The following is a 23173-nucleotide window of genomic DNA, read 5'->3' as shown; positions in this document are numbered from 1 at the left end:
ACAGTTTGGTAGTTCCTCAGAAAGTTAAACATAGGTTTACCATATGACTTGGCAATTCCACTCCTAGGTATGTACCGAAAGAATTGAAAACAGGGACTCAAGCCGACACCTGTACACCAGTGTTCATAACTGCATTACTGACAATAGCCAAACGGTGGAAACAACCCCAGTGTCCCTCAGCAGAGGGATGGATAAACAAAATCTGTTATATAAACAGAATAGAATATTATTCAGCCATAAAGAAGAAGTGCTGATATGTTAGAATATGGATTAACCTTGAAAACATTATGCTAACTGAAATAAGCTAGACACAGAAGGACAATGACTGTATGATTCCACTTATTTGCAATATTCAGAATGGGCAAATTCCTGGTGACAGAAAGATTTGTGGTTACTTGGGGTGGGGGGAGAGGGGAAATTGGGAGTTAGTTCTTAATGGGTACAGAGTTTCTGTCTGGGGTGATGAAAAAGTTTTGGTAATGGATGGTGGTGATGATAGCACACATTGTGATGTAATTAATGCCACTGAATCGTACACTTAAAAATTGTTAAAATGGCCAATTTTATGTTATATGTGTTACCACAATAAAAACAAATCCTTAGTAAGACTTACGGCATTATACAAAAAATAAAGTATGGACTCCTTTAAGGCTAAAAATCCCTCTAGACTCCCTAGGGTTGAAAACTTATTTATAATATTGTCTAAATACATCTGTGCTGGGATAGGATTTTTTCGTTCTCCATTCCCTTCCTGGGACCTGGCACACACTGAAGGCAGAAAACAGCGGGGGCCTTTGGGAAGGTGGCCCAGGTGAGGTGAGGGATGGACGCTTGTGGCACAATGATGCCCAGGAGCAGAGCTAGGCGTGTCCTGCCTGGCACACGGGTGTTCAAGCTGCCTGGTGGATGCTCTGCCAGCATGATCCAGGCCCTCCAGAGGCTGAAGGGAAGAGAAGTTGGGACCCCAAAGGGGAGAGAAACCCAGGGGTTAAAGGCATCAAGGGAGACAGCGGGTGGGAGGGGTGCCTAGAAGAGAAGGGCTGCCAGAGGGCACCCACCAAGGTGGGGACAGGTGGATGCAGCCCCTCCCATGGCCCTCCACCCCCCATCACAGGGATGGGCAGCTAGGACTCACACCTGAAGGAGAGAACTGTTCACATTGGCTCCTGGATCCTGTGTGTGTGTGTGTGTGTGTGTGTGTGTGTGTGTGTGTGTGTGTGTTTGGGGGGTGGGAGTCAGGGAGATGTGTGAACAACTGCAAGGAAAATTGTTCAATATACCCCGGTTTCACCCCTTCTTTTTACTGTCAAGAGCATTTTACAAACAAGCATCCAAAGATGAACAAATATTTAAAGCTTATAGTTCCCCTACAACCATAAAACCATACAAGTTTACAAATTAAAACCAAACAAAACCACAGAGCAAACTGAATTCATATTAGCAATATTAATGTAATGCGATGGACGATGTTTTGCTGAAACTAAAATCGCCCTCCGTCTTGTGATTCCCGCACTACCCACCGCATTGCAATGCCTCCCCTTTGACGCGCTCAGACGCGAGGCGCCAAGGATGACTCACTTCTCCCACTGGGCCCCCTCTGACCCCCTGGGGTTTCTTTGGTTGGGCCCCTGTGTGGACACCGTTCGGGCTTCGCCCAGCACGAGTGCCTCTTTTACGGGTACCCGGCCCACGGCAGTGCCAGCTGTGGAGCGGATCGCGCGCTCCCTCCTCTCACCCCTTCGACTGCCCCACCGTTTACCGCCGTCATGACAGAGGAGCACAGCCCCAAACATAAAGGGAATTGAGGTGGTCAACGTCTGGAAGCAAAGCTTTCATTGCGGGAGCCAGGCTTTGTTGAGCAAGAAAAGGATTTGTGAGTTCTGACCAGACAGAGCCTGGAGGATTTTGAGTGTATATTAAAAAAAAAAAAAAAAAGCCATAGAGAACAGAATGCAGGCAGGTGACACGTGATGTGGGGGTCTCCCACCTCTAAAAAAGGAAGTGAAAGTTTGAGCAGCTGCAGAGGGGTCTATTTGGAGGGGGCAAAACCAGACCCCAAAGTCAAAGGCTGGTGGAGCTTGAGAGGAGGGAGCTCTTCCTCCCCGTCCTATTCCCCTTTGGGGTATCAACAGGAGACAGGTTTGGGGCACTTACAGGCCAGGGTCCCCCAGAAGGCCTAGATGAGCCTCCACGGAAGCCCCATGCCCCTTGGGGGGCCCAGAACGGCCACCAGCAGGGGGCGCTGTGCAGGCAGGTGGGCTGACGCCGCGGTGAGGGATGGCGCCAGGTAGCCTGGCCCCCGAGGCTGCTGAGCAGGGCTGAGGGGGACGGCACAGGGCGGTGACCAGGACGTGGAAGGGCCTCAGCTGGAGAGGCCATGGCCAGACCCAAATGAGCCATGCTGTGGGTGGGCCTGTCCCCTGCCAGGAGCCCTGCACCTGGGGCCAGAATGACAAAGGGGCCTCCTGGGAAAAGGTTTCACCGTTTTCTCCTGTATTTCTCAGGGTCTTTGCTCCAGTGTCCCTGCCAAGGGTGTCTTCCCCTGACCCACAGCAAAACTCTGTTCATCACATAAGCCAGGGTTCAGCGATCCTGACACATTTGTGTTAACTCACAAATGTCCCGTGACATCCCGAACAGAGGGGGTGAGGGGTGGGGTCGGGGAGGATTTGGGGCTTTGGAGACTAAGTTTTATTCAGAAATGGCTGCATTGCCTTGAAGTGGCAAGATCAAGAGTTTTCTGCCCTCAGCTGAAAAGGGCACTCATGAGCTTGGTTGAGGACAGTTAGAGAGATATAGTCATATTTCTGCACCTCTGGATTGTGAGTGGAAATTAAAATCCGCTACAGCACTATTTCTTGGTGCCGTGGAATGTGCATGGGCCACACAAAGGTAGGGCCAGAACTGGAGCTGAGCTTTGGTCCTAAGGTGGTCACCCAGAGGGGGCAGGATGCACGTTCACCGCTAAGAAAAAATTATCATCCCCACCAAAATGCAGAATGCAATTGAAAAACAATCCTGGACAGGGGAGGGGCAATGTCTGAGAAACCCTGTTTGGGAAACCCTGGCACTGCCCACCTTCCCAGTCCCACTGGTCGCCTTTAAGTCCTTCCAACGTGAGATGTATTCCAAGGCCTTTGGGAGCCTGCCCCTTTGGCCTGGGACGCACTCTCTATGGTTCAAGTCTCAGTTTAGACATCACTTCCTCAAGGAGGCCTGCGAGATCCCAGGGCACAGCAGATCCCCCGTGCCACACTCTCATGGTCCCCACTGGTTTTCCTTCATAGTGCTGCCTGAGATTTGTTCAGCCAACGTCAGACTGATAGGGGCACCTGATCAACACTAAACGGATGAACGAATGAAGGTAACTGGCCTGCAGCTCTGATGTAAATGCAGAGAAATGACTCAAAGGGTCTGTTTTCAAGTCCTGGTGCTGTCACATTTTATCTCTGTGAACTTGGCCAAGGCATTAACTTCCCTGGGTCCTAACAACTTCATCTGTAGAAGGGGCACTCAGCACACCAACACCGATCCATCGAACTTCCTGAGTACTAGCCGTGTCTTAAAACAGGGTGCCTGCCCTCTGGGAACTGTAAGAAGGGCTGTGGTGGAAGCAACACAGGAGGTGGGGGGAATCCAAAGACGGGAGGCCCACGCCTTGTAGGATGGAGCTGGGGAGGGTGACCGGGGAAAAGGGCAGGAAGGACTTCAAAGAGGAGAGGAGGATGGCTGAATCCCAGCTTGTATGACCAACAGAGGTTGGCTGCAGGTCAGGGGAAGACATCCCAGGCAGGGACACTGGGGCAAAGGCGCTGAGAGACACAGGAGCAGGGGCTTCCGGGTAACGAGGAGCATGTCCACCTGGTTGGAGGAGAGGCATGGTGGCGGGACCCATCGCCATCACCCATGGCCAACACTGTTTCATCTGCACCCACCATTCCCCTACCCCCAGGTTCAGACACCATATATTTCATGAGTAAATATGTGAGTATATAATATTAAGAGATAAGTAGTTTTTTAAAAAGATAAGCACAAGTCTATTATAACATCTAGGAAGTTAACAGTAAACCCTTATATAATCAAGCATCCAGAGTGTTTAAATTTTTAAATTGTTTCCTAATTTTTTTTTGTTTAGTTTATAGGATCCAAACAAGATTTATAAATGGAATTGATACTTCTCTTGCATCTCTTTTAATGGGTTTCCCATTCTTTTTATTTGTCCTTGCAATATACTTACTGAAGAAACCAGGTCCTTGGTCCTGTAGTTTCCCACTGTCTGGATTTTGCCGATTGCATACCTTGGTGTTTACCGTGTTCATCTCCCTCTGCATTTCCTATAAACTGGTAGGTAGAGCCAGAGCTGCATTGTCCAATAGAAATATGTGAATCAAGTCACATCCATAATTTTAAATTTTCTGGTAACCACATTTTAAAAAGCAAAAAGAAACTGATGAAATTCATTATAATAATACATTTTACTTAATTCAATATATCCAAAATATTAGCTCCCAGAGGGCAGGCTCCCTGTCTTAAGGCACAACTAGTGCTCAAGAAAATTTGATCTATCAGTGTTGGCATGCTGAGTGTCCATTCCAATATGTAATCAATATAAAAATTGTTAATAGAGAAATTATTATCACTATTAACATTCTTTTTTTTTTCCTAAGTCCCTGAAATTCAGTGTGAATTAGAGCACATCTTAATTTGGACCAGCCAATTTCCAGTTTACTTAATAGCCCACTGGCTGTTGTCTACCATATTGGACAGCACAGAGGCTCGATCAGATTCAGGGACAGACTTTTGGTGAGAATTCTTCCTGGGTGCTGGTGCTCAGCCATCAGGAGCCATAAACTGTCTGCCTGTCTCTCTTTTTGCGATGTTCATAGCCACTGATGATCATTGTTTTAGATGCACTTTTTTTTTTATAAGTTACATCTTCTTCATTTATTGTTCTTTATGCAATTTTATTCAGATATACTCACACATCATATAATCCATCCAAAGTATAAAATCAATGGCTCAGAGAATCATCACATAGTTTTATTTTTTTACCATTACAAAATAAAATTTATCATCTTGAGTTAAAGAGGAAATCTGTTTTACAAAATATCCTTTTTTTGTGTGTAAGGCTGTTGGCCTTGAATTCCTCTGTATTTGAAATTAATATCGCCATCTCTGCTTTCTTTACGTTTGTATTTACCCAACATTCTTGCTATTCTTTTTTAATTTTTCTACTTTGTTATTTTTAACATACCCAAATAGTCAAAGCATACAAAAGATAATATCTTAGATGCGCTCTTCATTAGGAGTTGCAAAGTGGTGACAGTCTAATTCTATCATCCCTTTTACATTTTTTTTACTTGGAATATTTCTAGAAAAAGAAACAGCCTCTCATCAACTATTTGGTTAACTAATATACACTATATATATAAAACAAAGATAAGTAAGTGTTTGATTCTTTCCTCTTATTTGACAGTTCTTGGAGGGTCAGAGCTGTGCTTCAGGTGGGTTGCTGCGTTTGCAGTGTGGAGAATGGGTCAGGGGCAAGAGGGTGGCGGAAGGGAGCCTGGGGAGAAGGTGACTGTGATCCAGGTGGCTCCCCCAGCCGAGGTGAAGGCAGCGGCAGCCAGCCGACCCCCTCCCCTACACCTCGGAAATCTCCTTCAAAAGCTCCAAGAAATGCCCATCCACCTGGGGCTTCCTTCTGCCCTGGCCTCCATCCTGGGCCAGTCACACCAGTCAGGCCCCATCCCAAGTTTTCTCCGGAAAGCCCGGAGCCTCCCGCCTCCTGCAGGTGGAAAGCTCTAGGACACTCCTGCCTTCCCAGCCCTCCTTCTGTTCAGGCTAATGCCTCCACTCACACCGGGGAGCCCCCTCCCGCCCCCCTCCACCCCACATTTTCTCTGGGACCTTGCTTCTTTCATTGTCCTGTCTTTTTCCTGAACCTTCGCCTTCTCCTTACTACACGCTCCTTTCCATTAGCATTATTGTAAAATCTTCTCTGGAACATTCCTCTCCAAATTCCACCCTGTTTTTCTCCTCCTCTTTACAGCTAAATTTATCACAAGAACTGTCTATACTCATTGTCTTCACTTCCTTTCTGTTCACCTCCACTGCCGCTGTCCCCTTCCTTCCTCACTGCTCCCTTCATCCTGAAATGGCTCTCCCAGATGTCACCAAGGACCTCTCGAGGCTGAGCCTTGTCCTCATCTGCAGCCATGACCCTCTGCAGCCTTCCACCCTGTCAACCCTTCCCATTCACTGTGGTTTCCCTGGCACTGTGCTTGCTCCCACTTCCCTTTCCACTTCCCCCACCTTCTTCAGGCCCACGCTGAAGCTCCTTGGGCCTCTGTTCTGGCCCCGTCTCTGCTAACCCTGTACCTTCCCCTCCCCAGGAGTGCCTGTCCCTTCCTCCAGCTTTGCCTCACCAGGCTCAGCATCACCCTCCCCAACAACCAGCTCCAGCCCCAGCCTCTTGCCCTCTGTATTTCCTGACTTAGCCACTGCCCGGTAGCTGCATGAGGGCAGGGCCTGCGTCTGCCCTGTGCATTTCTCACCGCAGAGCATGGCCCCTTGCTTGGCATGTGTATGAGTCAATAACTACTTGTTGAATGAATGAGTGAACGCAGGTCCCTGACAGCGCCTTTATTCTTGCTTTTCAAACCAGCTGGGTGGCCCTGACCCCGTGCCAGCCCCTTGACCTACCCGGGTTAGACACAATTTTGGGGTAATCCTCAAAGAAGCCTTTCTCACTCCCCTGGTCCTCTCTATCCTGCGTCTGTGAGTCATAAGTTACATGGCTGACCTCATGGACTTTGACAGTTATATCACATTTTTGACAATACGTCTTCCCCTCTGGAAAGTTGCACCACTTCCCACAATGCCATGCTTATGAATTGCTGAGTTTTCTACTCCTTGAGCAGAAACATCCCCCACACACCCCAGATTGGCTCTTCCTTTTTAGTGAGGGCCTGCTGAATGGAGAAGAGCAGCCTGTAGCCATCAGGATGGTCAGATGGGTGAGGCAGAGGGAGCAGCCTGTGGGGCTTCTCTAGGGCTTGGGGTGCAGAAGAAAGAGCCCCTGAGTAGAGGTCAGGGCTTGGTCTGGCCCCAGTGTGGACTTGGGATCTGTGTGATCTTGGGCAGGCCACTCCTCACCCGCTGAGGGGCGTCCTGTGGGTTCCCGTTAAGTGCCAGTAGTAACACCTTGTCCACATCCTCCATGGGCTGTGGTTAGGATCAGATGTGATCGTGTAAGGGATCAGGTTGGAACAAAGAAAAGACTGCTTGTTGGAGGAGTCACTGCATCAGGGAGGGAAAGCACCCCGGGCAGGTCTGCAGGGCAGGGCTGCAGAGGCTCAGCCCCTGCCATGGGTGAGTAGTTGAGGTTTCCCAGCTGTTGGTGGCTCATTATCCCTCAGGATGTTTACTAAGAATCTATATGATGATCCTTCAGACTGGCACCTCTCTATACTGTTTACAAACACAACCAGCTCCACAGCCTCATTTGATCCTTGGGCAGGTCTGCCTTGAAAGGTCACCAGTGATTTTTGACGCCTACCCTGGGCACCCTGGGCCTTGGCAGAGCTCCCAGGGGAACCGCAAGACAGACACAGGTGCAAGTCACGCAATCTTGGGATCAAAACTCTGACTCATTCTCCCAACACACAGACAGGAGCACTTCCTGTGTGCCACGGAAGGGCTTAGGCAGGGGTGTGGGCAGAGGAGAAGCCAAGGCGACTGGCAGTTTCTGGGAGCAGAAGGTCTGGCCTTGAGGTCAGCAAGCGCTGGTCTGGAAACATCTGTTGCATGAGCAAAGAGACACATTACTTGCATAGGTGGTAACCTGGGAGTCTTGTCAGTCACAATAATAAAGTGTGACTAAGCCCTGGACCCATGTGGAGACACACAGTGAATCTGGTTTCTTTGAGAAATAAGGACCTCCCTAAAAGTAAATTAAAAAAAAGGTTTTGCATGTATTTTTGAGAGAACAGTTTATTTCTTAAGGCATCAAAACTTATTTAAATCACTTTGAATGAAATACTTGAAATATTTTATGCCTTTTCATATCAAACTAAAATTAATTTATCATTTTTCTAATGACCAGTGGTTATCCTTAGGAACAATAAAAGTGATATTCAATGTGAACTTTTAAAGTTAGCTGTTTTATTAATCTTTGTTACACATTCATAAGCCCTGTGTCAAGGATTTTGAGTAGACGGCAGGATGGTAGCTGTTCTGCTCCATACAAAACCCTGACCAGAAGTTGGCTGTCACTAAATGGTTTACCTTCCAAATTCTTCCCAAACAAGCATAGGGGACAGGTTAAGTCCTCTCCCTTCCTGCCATTCTCTGGACCCCAAGGGAATCTGAGCTGGGATTTGAAGAATGAATTCAAATTTGCTCAAAGGGCAAGAGGAGACTCTGTCCAGGCCCAAGGAAAAAAACGGAGCAAACTCATGGGCTCAGAGAAGTTAAGTGCCTTGCCTGGGTCACACAGCCAGTGGTTCTCGTGCCTGCTTTTTAGAGTTAGGTTATACATTAGTTCTGCCCACACCCGCCCTCCACCCCTTTTTAATTTGCTGCTTCTGATTTAATGGAGACTGAGAGAAGCTGGTTAGAATTGTGTTTCATATAGAACTACCAAAAGGATCCGAGCCTGCTGCTCTCCCCCTTGTAGTTCTCTGCCTGGGTTTGGCTACAGTGACATCACCAACTGGCTGTCTTTTTCATTTACATCTAGATTCATGACCGCTCTTTCTCTGGATTGCTGACATTGCAGGCCACTAAAACGTGTGGAATTATTTTATAGATGTATTCATTTAAAATCCACAAGGCTGAGCTGTCTACCTACAAAAGTGTAATTAGATGTGCTAAGAGAGAAAAAAAAAAAGAAGAAAGTATCTATTTACTTTAAGCAAAATCAGGAGCTCTGGGCACCAATTCAGCATCCAGTGAGGCAGCCAGAAGCTGGGTTAAAGAATATGTGTGGATGAGGTGGGCCTAAATAAGCTGATCAGTCAGGTGCTAAAAAACATGAAGATTAAGCTAATTAGGCTTATAGGCCATGCCTCAACACCTAGAAATACTTCACATTTGTTCAGAGCTTTTTTTTTTTCAAAAGACCAGTTTCAGCTCTGGTTACACACAATGTGTACAGAATGAATATTTGTATTTCAATTATCCCACCAAAGCCTGAAACATGCTACTTAAGAAATCCTTGTTGAATGAGTAACTCCTCCCAAAGGGCACAGTGTTTGTCAAGTTCATTAAGTGTTTTCATAGAAATGTTGATCTCTTCTAACCCTTTCTTCAACTCAGGGGTGGGTGGTGGATATTATTTCTGCTTCACAGATTAGGACTCAGAGAAGTTAAGTGGTTTTGCCCAACTGATAGCACAGGAAACCTGATAAAAGTCACAGGCACCCTTTCCACTGCTCTGGAGCAGCCTCCGACAGGAGCAAAGGGGAACGAACATTAGCGCCCACGATGCTGCAGACCCCATACAAGCATAACCTGGGAAGGACAGTATTTTCTGCAATTTTTTTTTTAACAGATTAAAAAACTGGGGTCCTTAAAAGTTCAATGGCTTGACCAGGGTCAAAGCTTCGAAGTGGCAGAGTTGTGGAGAGGTGAATGGTTGCCGCAGGGCATGCAGAATCAAGCTTCTAAAGAGTGGACACTAGCCACACTCCTGGGAAAGGCAATGTACCCCAAGTAAAACTCCGGTTCGTGATTCAGTATTTGCTTTGAAAACTAAGGGACGCTAAGATGCACCTCTTTCTCAGACAGATGTTTTTTTTTCCCTAACAAAAAAGGAAAGTGATTAAATAGACTCAAGTAAGGATCGCTAGAGTCCAACCTCCACTTGACTGCTAGTCATAATTCAGATCTAAACAAGCTACTTTTCTGCTTTAAAACCTGGAAAGGTAACTGTCAGCTGCCCACTGCATGAATCCAAATCCCTCTACTTGGCACCTAAAGTCCTTCTCCATCAGTTTGCAACTCAGTTTCTCCTCTGGCCTTTCATCACATCCACTCAGGCCCCAAGCACAGCAAAATCCTTGCTATTTTCCAAACATACACTAGGCCCTGCCTTGCCTCTGGGCCTTTGCTCATGTTGTTCATCTATAATGTGAAACCTTACATAGTTTTCATTTGCATTACCTCCACGAACCCTTCCTGATCCTTGAGTAAGAATTAACAGCTACTTTCTCTATGGCTACATGTCTCTCCATCATAGAATTTATAACAATGAGTTTCAAATGATTGTTAATATAGCTGTACCTTCCACTAGAGAATGTGGCAGAGGTCACGGCTTATTGATCTTTGTATTAACCTTATTTAGCCCAGTTCCTGATAGAGAGAGCTCAATAAATGCTGAATGGCTGGCTGACTGTTTAAGTACAAGATTTTCATAGTTTACTTGGTTTCAATATGAGATTCAAAACAATGAGGACAGGACTCAACACAGCAGGGAAATAACATACACTTGTACCTCTCAAAATAAATACTAATCAATTTTATTTTACAAATACAGATGCTGAGTTTTCTTGCAATTACCAACAGATCAGTTTCACATACCATTTATTACTGGTGGTAGATTAAAAAATTATTTAAATAACCAGTTAGGTCAGGATAAATGGGCACCATTATTGCTGCTATAAAAATGTAGCTGGATACAATCTTCCAGAACTAATATTCTGAGGGGAAGAAATACTCTCTGGAATTTCTGAAGTGGGTAAATGGAAGTGGAAAGAGAAAATCAAATATTCATTTGATAACATTTGCCGGCTGTTAAAATTGTCTCGGCTACATGAAAACTGAAAGGGTTCTTAGCAGTTCAGAAATGGATGGCAGTGTATTTCCATTTTAACTTATATCCTTAAAGCAAATTTTATTTTTTTGGTGATCTACAAGACTAGTTAGTAGGAGATAACTCATCCCGTTTTTTTTGCCTTGGCTACCTTAAGCAGAGGCAATACTAATTCTGTAGCTCTGGAAGATGAACAGTTATTCCCAGAGACATGTAATACTGTAGGTTCTAGAAAGGTCATGGCAGAAACTGCAGAAATCAAACCAACTCAAACTAAACCCCCAAACCTAACCTAAACAAACCCAGACCTAAGTGGTGTTTTGAGGCATGTATCATCAGACAGTGTGGGTCAAGCAAATGTTGCAAGTAACTACTGATCAGTTCTGAGCAATCTGATCACACTCAATGGCAGGGCTCCATATTGTGGGGGTGAAAAGCTGTGAATCCCAGAATCAGGGAGTCCACAAAGTGGAGATTGATGGATGGAACCCAAGAGCTCCAAGCTCCATCTGGTTGTGTGGAACCTGGGATTAACAGCATAACCACCAGTGCTCTGTATGGGGCCCTACAGCTTGGTGGTGCCAGGAGCCAGGCTGAAGGGCCTGCAATTGAATGTTGTGGTCTTTGAGTTTGGCCTGAAGCTTGCAAGTGCACTCCCATACCTGGGGAAATCATAAACCTCATGTGATTCATCTTCTACTCTTTAATACTAACACAGTCCAATCCTTCAAAACCTTTTTTTTTTTTTTTTTTTTTTGGTAGATGTTACTTCATTGGAGGACCCCTGTAGCCTGGTCTGGTTGTACCTTCTACCTTCTTGAACTCTAAAATGATCAATGGTATACTACAAAGAGGTCATGACCCTACAAATGGTCTGCTCCAGATGAAAGGAACTTCTTCAAATGGAGTTAAAGCTTTCAATCGCCCAAGGTCAGGCATGTCTGCTATGCAGTAATTCAGTGAGTTCTCTTTACTCTACACGGATAATAACAACATGATCTATTCCATCCGATAATGTAGTTTTAAATTAAAATTGAGCCTGGGAGTGCCTGGACAAAATATGAAAATGATTATGAGATATATGAGTTAAATTGTTATGTAGGAAGAATGCAGCTACCAGAGACGCACACCTGTGAAGGTGTCTGTGTTGTAAACCAAACAAAGTCAACACCATTAGCTTAGATACAGCCATGGTTTGTTGTTCGGGCTAGTCCTGTCATGGCATAACATACAGTAAGGAGATGTAGGTTCAAAAAGAATTTCAAAGCTGGAAAAAAAAAAAAAGAGAACAGGTGAAGTAAACTCAATTTTTATTCTTTTATATAATACATGGATATATGGATAAATTTTCCTTAAACAGCTTGCAACCCTGAGGTGATGTCCTTGGGTACATAAAGTATAAAGCAACAACAAATAAAATCTGAGCTCCAGGAATGACAAACGGACTTCGAAAACATAATTTCATATTTGTGCAATTGCACATATACCAACAGTACTCTATGCCTCATCTAGTCTCTTAATTCAACTATTTCAACTGCCTTGCAGTTTGCTCACTAGACAGCCTGACTCTATATCTATTTCATCATTTACAATGCCTTCCTTCTGACTGAAATTCAATAAATTAACTTGGATTTACATACAGGGATTTTTGTCTGGGGAGTGCATTGCCAGAAAGCATTCATAGTTTTTGAATACAGCTTCTGCCCACATAAAATCCTGACTCCAAAAGGGAATGGACGTTGACTGCAGTAACTTTGGGGTCCTTGAGGGACTCCTGGGATCCACCAGGTAAAGTTTTCCATCTAGTTTTTGAGGGCTACATCAAGAGTACAGCTGATTAGAGAGGTGGAAGGTCATGGCTACTGGTTAAAGAACCAGCGGATCCAATGTCCTCAGTTTTCAGGATACATAACCCACTCACTGTGGAGATGGGCAACAGCGGGGTTTACAGGTTGACTGTGGGGCAGGGTGGGGGGCGGAAATGGGAGGGAAGGGGAAGACAGGACTAAGTAAAAGGAGGCTACTGTGCTTCTTATTCATCAACCTTAATGGCTGGCCAAAGACCCTTCTGTAAAAGGTGGAACTCTAATTCTGAATATTCAATTTTCCCAGAGTTTTATAAACTATGGTGAAGGCAAATGCTTATGAGAAACTAAAGGTGAGTTCATTATATTATTTATATATTATCATCTTCCTTCTGAGGATAACATAGATGTGTAAATAAAAAGCAGTCAAATACCTGTAAGGTGACTCGAGCTATAAGCTCTTTCAAATTAGAGAGTGACTTTAGCCTTTACACAACTGTAAGGCCTGAAAAGCAAACCTTGAAAGCAAAATCTAACTTTGTCTGGCCCACTGATACACAATGATCCTGAGTCCTTCCTCAATTCACACAATCTGTTTTTCTGAGGAATATCCTCCATTAATCTTCATTTTGTTTCATAATTATTACAAAGGGTAAATACAGCTTTGTCCTCATTTTAGGCAGCGACTCTGCCCTGGTCCTACTGAGCAAGTATGTCTGCTCACTTCACTTATCAGAACTCCTGCGTGGCCGGCGGAAGCTGGATACATTTTCATTCAGTGCATAGATCCTTCGGGAGAACTCTTCAAATTCTCCCAGAACTTGTTCGTCACACTCCACTGCCACGGCACTGTCCACTGGGATGCAGTTAAAGGCTTCTAGCTGATCGCCTGAGGTGAAACCTGTGGCTTCTAGCCCGATGATTTCTTCTGCTTGCTCCACGGTACAGCAGAGTTCAGCTTCTGAGCCTGGGTGGAATTCACCTGGAAGCTGGATGTTTGCGGCACCGGCCTGCTCGCTGGGTAGGAGAGTGCCATTTACTGTGGCAGAATGCCCAGAGAGAGCGTCTCCTTGCTCTTGGCTAGTGTTCACACTCATATGGCTTCCATTTAAGCTGTCGTCCAAATCTACTCCTTTTTTCTTGTTTTCTTTGGATAAGTCCAAGGAGGTCTCCAAGGAGGAGGACAGAGATGCTGTCTTTCTCTCGGACTCTCCCACGGAAGGGATAGTGGTCACGGGGTGGGTTAATGCTGAGTTGTAACTGGGAGGAGGGGTTTTGTACTGGAGTCTCTCATTCTCTGAGCTGGCCCGCTTTCGGTGTCCTTTGTCTGGTGAAGGCATCCCCCCAGAGAAGCCCGCATCTGCACCCCTAAACATGGAGCTTTGTCTCTTTGGAACAGGGATTGCACTGGAGGTGTGATGTCTGTCACTAGGAGACAAACAAAAATGAGAAGTTACTTCCTACTTCAAAACTTGGCTTAAGTCTTCTGGATCCAGAGACATGAAACGGCATATTTAGGTTTGAGACAATAAAAATAGATAATCAGTCTTAGACAGTATTAACTGTAGTGTTCAAATGCAAGAAATAACATGAGGCATGCTGGGTTCAACTTCAGGGGCTTCCTTTAAGAAGGATACGGACATCCTAACATGCATTCAGAGAGGGACGGTAGGGATGGGGGATAGAAACCATGTCATATGGGGGAGAGCTGAAGTGATTGGAGGAACTGGATTTGAAAAGAAAAACACCTGAGGGGAATAATCAACTTCCTATGTCTGAAGGGCCATAAATATTCTTATTCCTGTTATTATTATTCAGTTCTTACTTTATCTCCACAAAGCAGTCATCTCCATTTGGCAGGGAAGTTAATGATTTGCCCTTGGTGACTGAGTGTGGTAGTGGCGAGGCAAGGGCAGGCTTGCTGACCAATAACCTTTTCGATACCCAAATGCTAATCACCCAGCATTAAAGAACTGGCAGAAAGAGGCCCAAGTGTACACCTTTTAAAATGAAAAATTAATTTTGGAAATGACTCCTCCTTCATAAGGCTAGTCACACACATGTTTTACAATATGTAGTTTTTTTTGAGCCTGAGTTACTTCTCAAGAAGATTATCTTTGGGCCAGCAATAATAATCACTGTTCAACTATACAGAGCTTTGTAGTTTCTGAAGTAATTTCATATACATCATTTCACTTGGTCCTCACAAAACCGCACTCAGGAAAGCAAGGTATGCATTATTACTCTTAAGTCTGAAAAAATAAATAATAATCAGCTAATGGAAATAGAGTATCTAGATCCCGGAAACGATGGTCACGTTATATACGGTGCTAGTCATATCACCCTCGATTACATTTCTAGATTATACTTGGATGAAGCTTGTCAGCTACAGCACAACTATATGAATAGACTGGGTGCAGAGTCAGAGAGAGGCACAAACACAAGATCCATCTCACTTGTGTTCCTCAGATGAGGAAACATGCACAGAGATGTAAAGTGGCTTGTAAGGGGGCCACTAATAGGCAGCAGTAGAGGCCAGACTTGAACGTATACATTCACTCAACAAATAGCTATTACACGTGCCGGGTATTTCCCCTTCCCTGGGGAAGACAGACCAGGCCCTGCCTCTGAGGAGCTTCTAATCTTGCAGGAGAAAGAAGTACATAATTATTTAAATAATACATTTTCAAACTACAAGAGCCCTGAAAAATAAAAAAAGATATAGGGCTCCTTTCACCTGTATCCAGAGCTCCCCCTCTCTCCTTCCATTCTTGGGATTTCTCTTGGAATTTTTCTGATGCTGGATTCTACCTGTAGTCTTATACAACTAAATAAGGGTTATTCTTTTTGAGACCAGGCAACCACAAATCCACGGGCCTTTCAGACTGCCTTACCTGGTTGGCTGTGTTGATGGCAGGAAAGATTTCATAATTAAGGATGGTCACTGAGGTGCATATAGAACCAGGCAAGTAGACCAGTAAACTACTGTTTTCAGTTCTCAAGAAAAACAAAACAGGGCAAAACCTGCTGGCCTCAATCTGGGTTTTCAGGTAATGTCAAAACTCACAGTAATTGGGTAAACTATTCATTTTTGCCAATCTTATTGTTTTACTTTACTACTTGCTGACACTGTCCCTCTTGAAATGATTTTGCAGGGCTGCTAGGTAATCAAACCAAAGCAGAGCATCAATAGCACCCACAGATAATCTACTCTGAGCAGACAAGCCAAGCTTTCAGTTGCCATCTCAGCCCAGGAGGAGCGGGAAGGACCAGCTGAAGCAGCCTGGAACACTGAAGGTGATATTGCTGGCATGACTCGAGGCCAGGTGCTTAACCACTCATAGATATCAAGGGTGAATGCCTGACACCCCCCACCCCTCCTTCCCACATACACATCCACACCCGGGAATCCTATGCTGCTTCTCTCCTGGACTTCCAGGTGGGCTGATAAAAGGTTGGGCATGAGGAAAAGGCCTGGGCATCCCAAGCAGTGCTTATTACACAAAAGGAAAGGGTTTTTGTAGCTCTCCTTGATTTTGAGACTCCATAAAAACTTGCCTTAACTTTTATAATAGAAAAGTAATGAAGTAAGATGCCTCTTCCTAACTACAATGGGAAGGCGAGTACCATTTTCCTGAGCATCAATCATGTACTGGGTGCTGAGCAAGGTGCTCTGCATACACAGAATCCTCACATTTACCCTGTGAGAAAAGCAGGCAGGCGGGTGGGTTATTTGGTTTGTTTAGGCTGCAGAGCCCATATCTGAGCTAGATTCAACTTGACTCCAGAGCCTGTGCTGTCTGTTCCATTTCACCTGGGGAGAACACATTAAGATTCAACTAACATTTACTAAGTGCCAATGATACGCCAGACATCAGCTTAAATGCCATTATGCAGCTTTCTCATTTAACCCTCCCAAATTCTGTCTAAATTTTGGGAGGTTACTCCTATTTTAATGGATGGATATTAAAGCTTTGAAAGATGGAGTCTCCGGTATTTCTGACATCCTGATTTTGTGATGCTCTTCAGTTTTCTTGGATCTTCCTGAGAACTCAAGTAACAGTATCAGATACAGTTTGGAAAATCCAAGTGATAGCAAAATGTTCCCTCTTAGGAACAGTAAGAGAATGAATTATTTTGAATAGATAAGAAAGAGCCATTTATCCTTTTATCACCACCTTTTGTCCTTTCTTTCATTTTTAGTCATGTGAGATGAGAAGTTTTAAAAAAACATTTATTAAAGCCTTTTTTACAATCCTAAACAGAATAAATTGAACAAAAAAGTATATTTTGATGACTTTGGGCCATCCATATGAACATATTTCATAAGCTATGACACTGTAAAGAGAATACAGGATTTCAGTGAAATATATTCCTCAGTCCATTAACTCTGAAAGTTCTTAAGTCTGCACTGATAGTTTTTCTGGTCCTCTCTCCCACCTGCAGTAGCTTCTCCTCTCTTTATGTTTTGCTTCTAATTAGTGCTCTTGTAAAGCAGATGCCCTAAGAACTGCATGCAAAGTTAAGAGTAGACCGTATCTGATGGGCCAGGGGGTGTCCAGAGCATAATATGCTTTAATATGTGAGTTTTGTAACAGTGGCTGCTCAGAATTAATTTTTTTAAATTACTTCCAGAATCTTAGTTATGTTTCATATTTTTAAGAGAGGTGAGCCCCAAACAGTTGAAATGTTATATGATTACATTAAAATACATACAAACACATATTTTTAATTATTATAATAATTTATGCTTGCTGGAAAACTAAAAAACTATAAAATATATTTAAAAAATTAAAAATCACTCACAACCCTATTACCTATCAAATAATCACTATTAATTTAAAATATTTTCTTTCCAGACTTTGATTTTATTTGTGTTTACATAAAAGAAAACAAACAAACCCAAAGTTGTGTTTGTGATGTATATATATATATCTGCTTTTGGATGTTATTAAAACATCTTGGTAAATCTAATTTTAAATGGCTAATGCATTGAATGGAATATCATAATTAATCATTCCCCTATTTTTATAAATTTAGGATCTTTCTAAAATTTTACTATTAGAAAGTTAATGAAAATGTTCTAGAATTGATCATGGGGATGTATGAACAACTATGTGATGATCTGTGAGACAGTGATTGCATACTTCAGATAGTTTGTATGGTGTGTGAATAGATCTCAATAAAATTGCATTAAAAAAAAGTAAACTGCTATGAGCATCTCTGTATAAAAACAAATGCACAGATTTTTAATAAAATAATTTTGATTTCCATATTTAGTAGAAGGCTTTGCAGAAAGAACTTTCATTATGCATTTTTGCTAATACAAGCCAAATTCTAACAAGGAAAAAAGGGCATTTTACCTCTACTATTGTCTAAAAACAGAAGGTAGCAAATAAAGTGGTAAAAAATAGATTAAAAAAGAGGAGTTCCCAAAAGGTTTCAAGATTCTTTTTGTCTGATTACAGTGTAGCTTCATGATTTTTTTCACCTAGATGAAGGAAGATTTCCTAAACTCATAGATTTACTAATTATATGACTGATTTTTAAAGGCTATTGACAACTTACTTATTAAATGAAATTAGTGCATTATTTCAGCTGTGAGGAGTAACTTATAGGAGTTTCTACACCTAACAAACAACCCAAAGAGAAATGTGGTGTTGTGGGGGAGTGGATACAGCAGGAAACATGGTAGCTTTTTTTTATCCTCCAGCCTCACCAAGGATCTCTAGGAGCTCTAAGGCACTGGGTTTGGGGGCACAGAGCCTGAGGTTCAAGCAACTGGCCCGAGTCCACCAGTCACTGCAAACATTCTCATCAGCTGTCTGCCTTGAGTGGATAGCTCTTCCAGCTTGGCTCAGGTCCAAACTGGAAACCTGGAAATGTGACATCTGGGGCTGAGGTTTAATGGCGCAATTAAACGGAATTTATTAAAAAACAACAACCCAAAGATATCATAATTGCAAATTTACTAGGCCATGGTTTAGTGAAACATGGCATAGATCATTCAACAACTGAACTGTATTGGGAACTGTGAAATTACTTAATAATAAACGTTTTGCTAAAAGCCAGAAAAGATTTTAAACAATAGCATGATGAAAGGAAGCCAAGTGGCTTGGAGTTTAGAGGTCAGGAAAGACAGTCTGGTTTAAATTTGGCTTGTCTGGATTAAGACTTCTCTGATTTCTGTAAATTGAGATGATCAATTTCTTTCTCATTCTGTGGGTCCTTATTTACTGTAGTCTGTTACCTTTTCTTATCTCTTCAGTTATATCTGGAGATAGCAGTGATGAGAAAGCATGTTCAGAGACCTATATTCTTACCCTAACACTGCCACTATGATCCTGTCTATCTGGAGATAAAACTTAAGGTCAAATTCACCACTTATTAGTTTATATGACTGTAGGCAGTCACTTATCCTCTCTGTGCTCTAGTTTTCTCCTCTGTAAAATAGATTACTGGATTATGGTGAGGATTAAATTGAAATAATGATTTAAAATCCTTGGCAGAATGCCTGCCTGGCATATATGCTGATGGCAATAGTAGCTGTAATTGTGGTTGCTATCACTATTATTCACTTTCATGGGCTTCAAATTCCAAAAGTATTATCCCCATTTTACAATGGGGCAACTGAGGCTCAAAGACATTAATGTCTTACACAGGAAAGCAGGGTAATAGGTAGCAGACGAAGGGCCAGAATCTAGCTCTCCTTCCTTCTCCTTCTCCTTTACAGAGCACTGTTTAAAGAAGAAACAAACAGAATGCTTCCCACCTATCCCCATCTTCGTATTTTCTGCACATCAGGGAGCTAGCTGCAAGCAGATAAAGAATTAAGGCAATTGTAAGAGTTTGGGAGAAAAAGTCTGTACTAAATCAATCCAAAGATTTATTCTGCTCAGTATAATACACCAATGCAATTTTTTTAAAATTTCTTTTTTCTTGGAGGCCTGGGATGGGGAAGGGTTTGAATAAAATAGAAATGCTTAAACTGCCTCTATTTACATCATCTACCAACTGCTTAGGGACTACAAGAACTTCCCAGAATCCTCTGAGTTACATTCCAATTGTCCCCAAACCCCTGATGTATCATTTTCCTGTATAAATTTAGTTTCAAGTAGAGAGAATTTTTCTATTTTCCAACCTAAACGAGGAAGACCATGTTCAGAACCTTTATAACCAACATACAAATACCTTGCCATGAAGCCAACCTGGGAAATGGTAGAATCCAGTTCACTACACTCCACCATCCTTGCCCCCACCATTACCCCCTCTTCCTCTTTATGTTGTTACTACAGCCTGAAGTTATAGCCTCCTTCTACAGAAAAGGAATTAGGAGAGAGAAAATAAGAAAGTACTGGTTCAAAATGTGATTCCCATTTTCACATCTCCCACATATAATATTCTAGACCTCCACATCTAACACTACAATTATGAAACGTGGGACAGTGGTGAAGCACCTGCTGTGAATCTATTTTTCCTCTTCTGTAAAATGGGTAGATCCACCTAAAAGTTATTGCAGTAAGGATTAAATAAGATACAGAAGTACAGTTCTTAATACAATGAATAGGTACTTGATAAATTTTTATCAATAAAGCAACAGTAACTAACGTTTATGAAGTGCAATGGGGTAAGCACTCGGTAAAAAGCTTTATAGATGGTCTCGTTAAATCCTCATATCTCTGTGAAGTATTATGAACATTATCCTCATTTTACAGTGAAGAAACTGAGGCACAGGGGTTAGGTAACTTGCCTAAGATTAAAAAGCCACTAAACAGAAAGTTGCAATTTAACTCAGGCAGTCTGACTAAATAAATGTTAGTTCCCTTCTCTCTTCCTGTCTCTAGGACCTTTAAGTTTTTTGTTGCCACCAAAATACCTACATTTGATCCCTACTTCTATTTGAGGGAGGGTGAGAATCAGAAAAATAATTTTTAGATTAAGTAGATCCTTTTCTTTTCTTCCTGCCTTTCTAAAATTTGTGTGGCTTTTTTGACTTCCTAGAACTTGCTATTTTGTTAGGCATTCTAAGCATCAATTATGAACAGAAATGAATTCTGCCAAAGAATGAAGTAAATGTAGAAACTCAGGGAAAAAGAAAGAGAGGAAAAATGTAAAGATTTACCACATCAAGAGAGTCCTTGAAGTTGGGGAGAGTTTTCAGCTATTTGAAAATATGTACATATATTTTTTTCTATTCTCTTTCAGATTCACTTGTGCTTGTTTTATCTGTCTACCACCAGGTCTCACACCATAAAGTATTAGGAAAGAGTACAGTTCAGTCTCAAATATGTGTCTTTCCCTCCCTACAAAATGTTTCCTCTGAGGAACATTACTAGATCACAGCCGGTCAAAATGTAAATCTTGATTGCCTGGGGCCTGGCCAAAATCTACAGCTACAACTCAGTGGAATAAGAATATTTAAAAAGGAAAAAAAAAAAAAAAGGACAACAACTTTTAAACAACATTTGATCTTCTTCTTTCTCTCCCGCCCCTTGTAGCAAGCTATGACCTCACGGCAGTAAGACCTCTACATGGATGTGTTTAGGTTGGTTTACGGCCATTAGAAATGTTTGAAGCTCTAGGTACTGCTCTGCGCCAATATCATGTCAACTGTGCTAAAAAGCAATAATAGTTTCTCACCTTCTTAAAGATTACTGCTTAAATAATGCACAGCAACGACAGGGCTGCACAGAGCGCCAAAAGCAGGTTGCCAAGGCGCAGCTGAGGTAGAATTACGTCTTTTGGCAGCTAAGAAATTATGACATAAAGCTAGTTTTTCAAAAAAACAACCTCCATAAATTAGACAACTATCCTTTTTCAAAATTCAGCAAAGGGCAAGGTGTTAATAATAGGGTGGTATATGGGAACTCTGTATTTTATGCATGATTTTCCTGTAAACCTACAACTTCTTTAATAAAGTAAAATTTAAAAAATTCAGCAAAGGTTGGGATTTATCTTTCTCTTTTCCCTCTCTCAGATCAAGTAGAAGCACATAGCCTCCTTCTGGGAAAGCCAAATTCAACAGCTAGATCTTATCTCCCAGGAGGTAGCTGGGGTCAATAGTTTCGAGCATGCAGTCTCCTGGCCACAGGCAAGCAACCTAAAGGCATTTCACCATTACCAGATAATGCCCCGGATGTTAACAAAAACATGAAACAAAACAAAAATAGAAACGAAATTAGGCCAAAAGCTTAGGCTGAAATCTGTGCCAATGATCACTTTTCCCCTGGGCTAAACTTGGAAGTTTCCTGCCAAAGTCTGACTAAATAAAACCAGAGTATAAAAACGTATAACTGAACAAGGGCGCTTTTAGATTTTATTTAAACTGCACAGAGATAGAAAGATGAATTTGTGAAAGAGAAGGTTCTATAGGCAAAGGACAAAATACTCAAGCTGAGGAAATTCAGTTCTCCAGCCTATGATGTGAGGGCCTGGCCATCAGTCCTCCACAGCCCTGGGTGACAGGGCCTGGCCTAGAAAAGAGGGGGCCCTAGTGCGGGCCAGTGGAAAGAGGGTGAGAGGGAGCTGACCACCCGGAGCCCATCTGGAGGCCAGCTTGGTGCCAAGGCTGAGCTTTTTGGTACTGGGGGATAGAGAGTGATCCTCTAGAGAGACAGAGAAGTCCCAGGAGGGACCAAGTCAACCACTTCACCAATCACCTTTCACCTCAAGAAATCATCATACAAATTAAGTATTGAAATCACAGTCAGGCAACAAACATGAAGACTGTAAAATGTTCTGTTGAAACAGACATAGCCCATCTTGATGTCATTTATACACAGCGTAAGTAACATCCTACAAGGGAACATGTAAAGAATAGGAAAGAGATGCCAGGGGTGATATCTGGGGACCCCTCAGAGTGTCTGGACAGCACTTGAAACTTGGAAATAATAAACTGTTTATGCTGAAAACTAGGGAAAAGTAATGATGTATCAACTCTACCTGTGCCAGGGAAACCAGAGGAAAAGCAATCTCACAGACCCTAACGTCACAAAGAACTCAACCGGGAAATTAACAGCCTGGTCAGAGACTGCTTTCAGAATTTTTAAACCAGACTTGCAAGGGAGCCAAAGGAAGTTTTAGACCCCTGAGGCCAACGACAGAATCTGTGAAACTGAGGCTTTGAAAGATACTACTAAAGCTGAACCACCACCAAATTTCTAATAAACTCTGACATGAACCGAACCATGGGACTTTTGTTGTTATTTTAAAAGAAAAACAGCTCTTCAGAGATGCTGGAGGCCTTCAGCAGAAATATATAAGTTACTGTTAGCTGCCATTTAATCATTGCTTTGTAAGAGAGACTGTGGAACTCCAAGGAATAACTTCTTGGGTATCTTACGTTTGTAGTCCTCTGTACTACTAACAGAGGCATAGTATGAAACTGGATGCCTATTAGCAGAACATATTAATAAATTAATTATTTACTCACTTATTTGAATAAAGATTGAATGTCTACTACCTACTGGGCACTGTGCTAGACTCTGGTGATACAATGATAGAAAAAAAGTCATGATTCCTGCTTCTGTAGAGCTTAAAGCCTAGTGTGTGT

At 42.7% G+C, this 23173-nt stretch overlaps 1 protein-coding gene across 2 annotated transcripts in view; it reads right to left on the bottom strand.

Annotated features, from left to right (window-relative positions):
- Positions 1-11534: 11534 nt before the first annotated feature.
- UVRAG (UV radiation resistance associated) overlaps positions 11535-23173 on the bottom strand; it is a 421213-nt gene continuing 409574 nt past the window's right edge. For both annotated transcript variants that reach the window (XM_037840712.1, XM_037840711.1), the window contains exon 15: positions 11535-14049. In XM_037840712.1, the coding sequence (XP_037696640.1) occupies positions 13347-14049 (703 nt within the window). In that variant the 3' untranslated portion in view covers positions 11535-13346. The remainder of the gene's footprint in view (positions 14050-23173) is intronic.

Source organism: Choloepus didactylus, chromosome 6 (assembly GCF_015220235.1).
Source record: "Choloepus didactylus isolate mChoDid1 chromosome 6, mChoDid1.pri, whole genome shotgun sequence".
Classification (NCBI taxonomy): Eukaryota; Metazoa; Chordata; class Mammalia; order Pilosa; family Megalonychidae; genus Choloepus; species Choloepus didactylus.
This window is presented reverse-complemented; position numbering and strand designations above follow the sequence as displayed.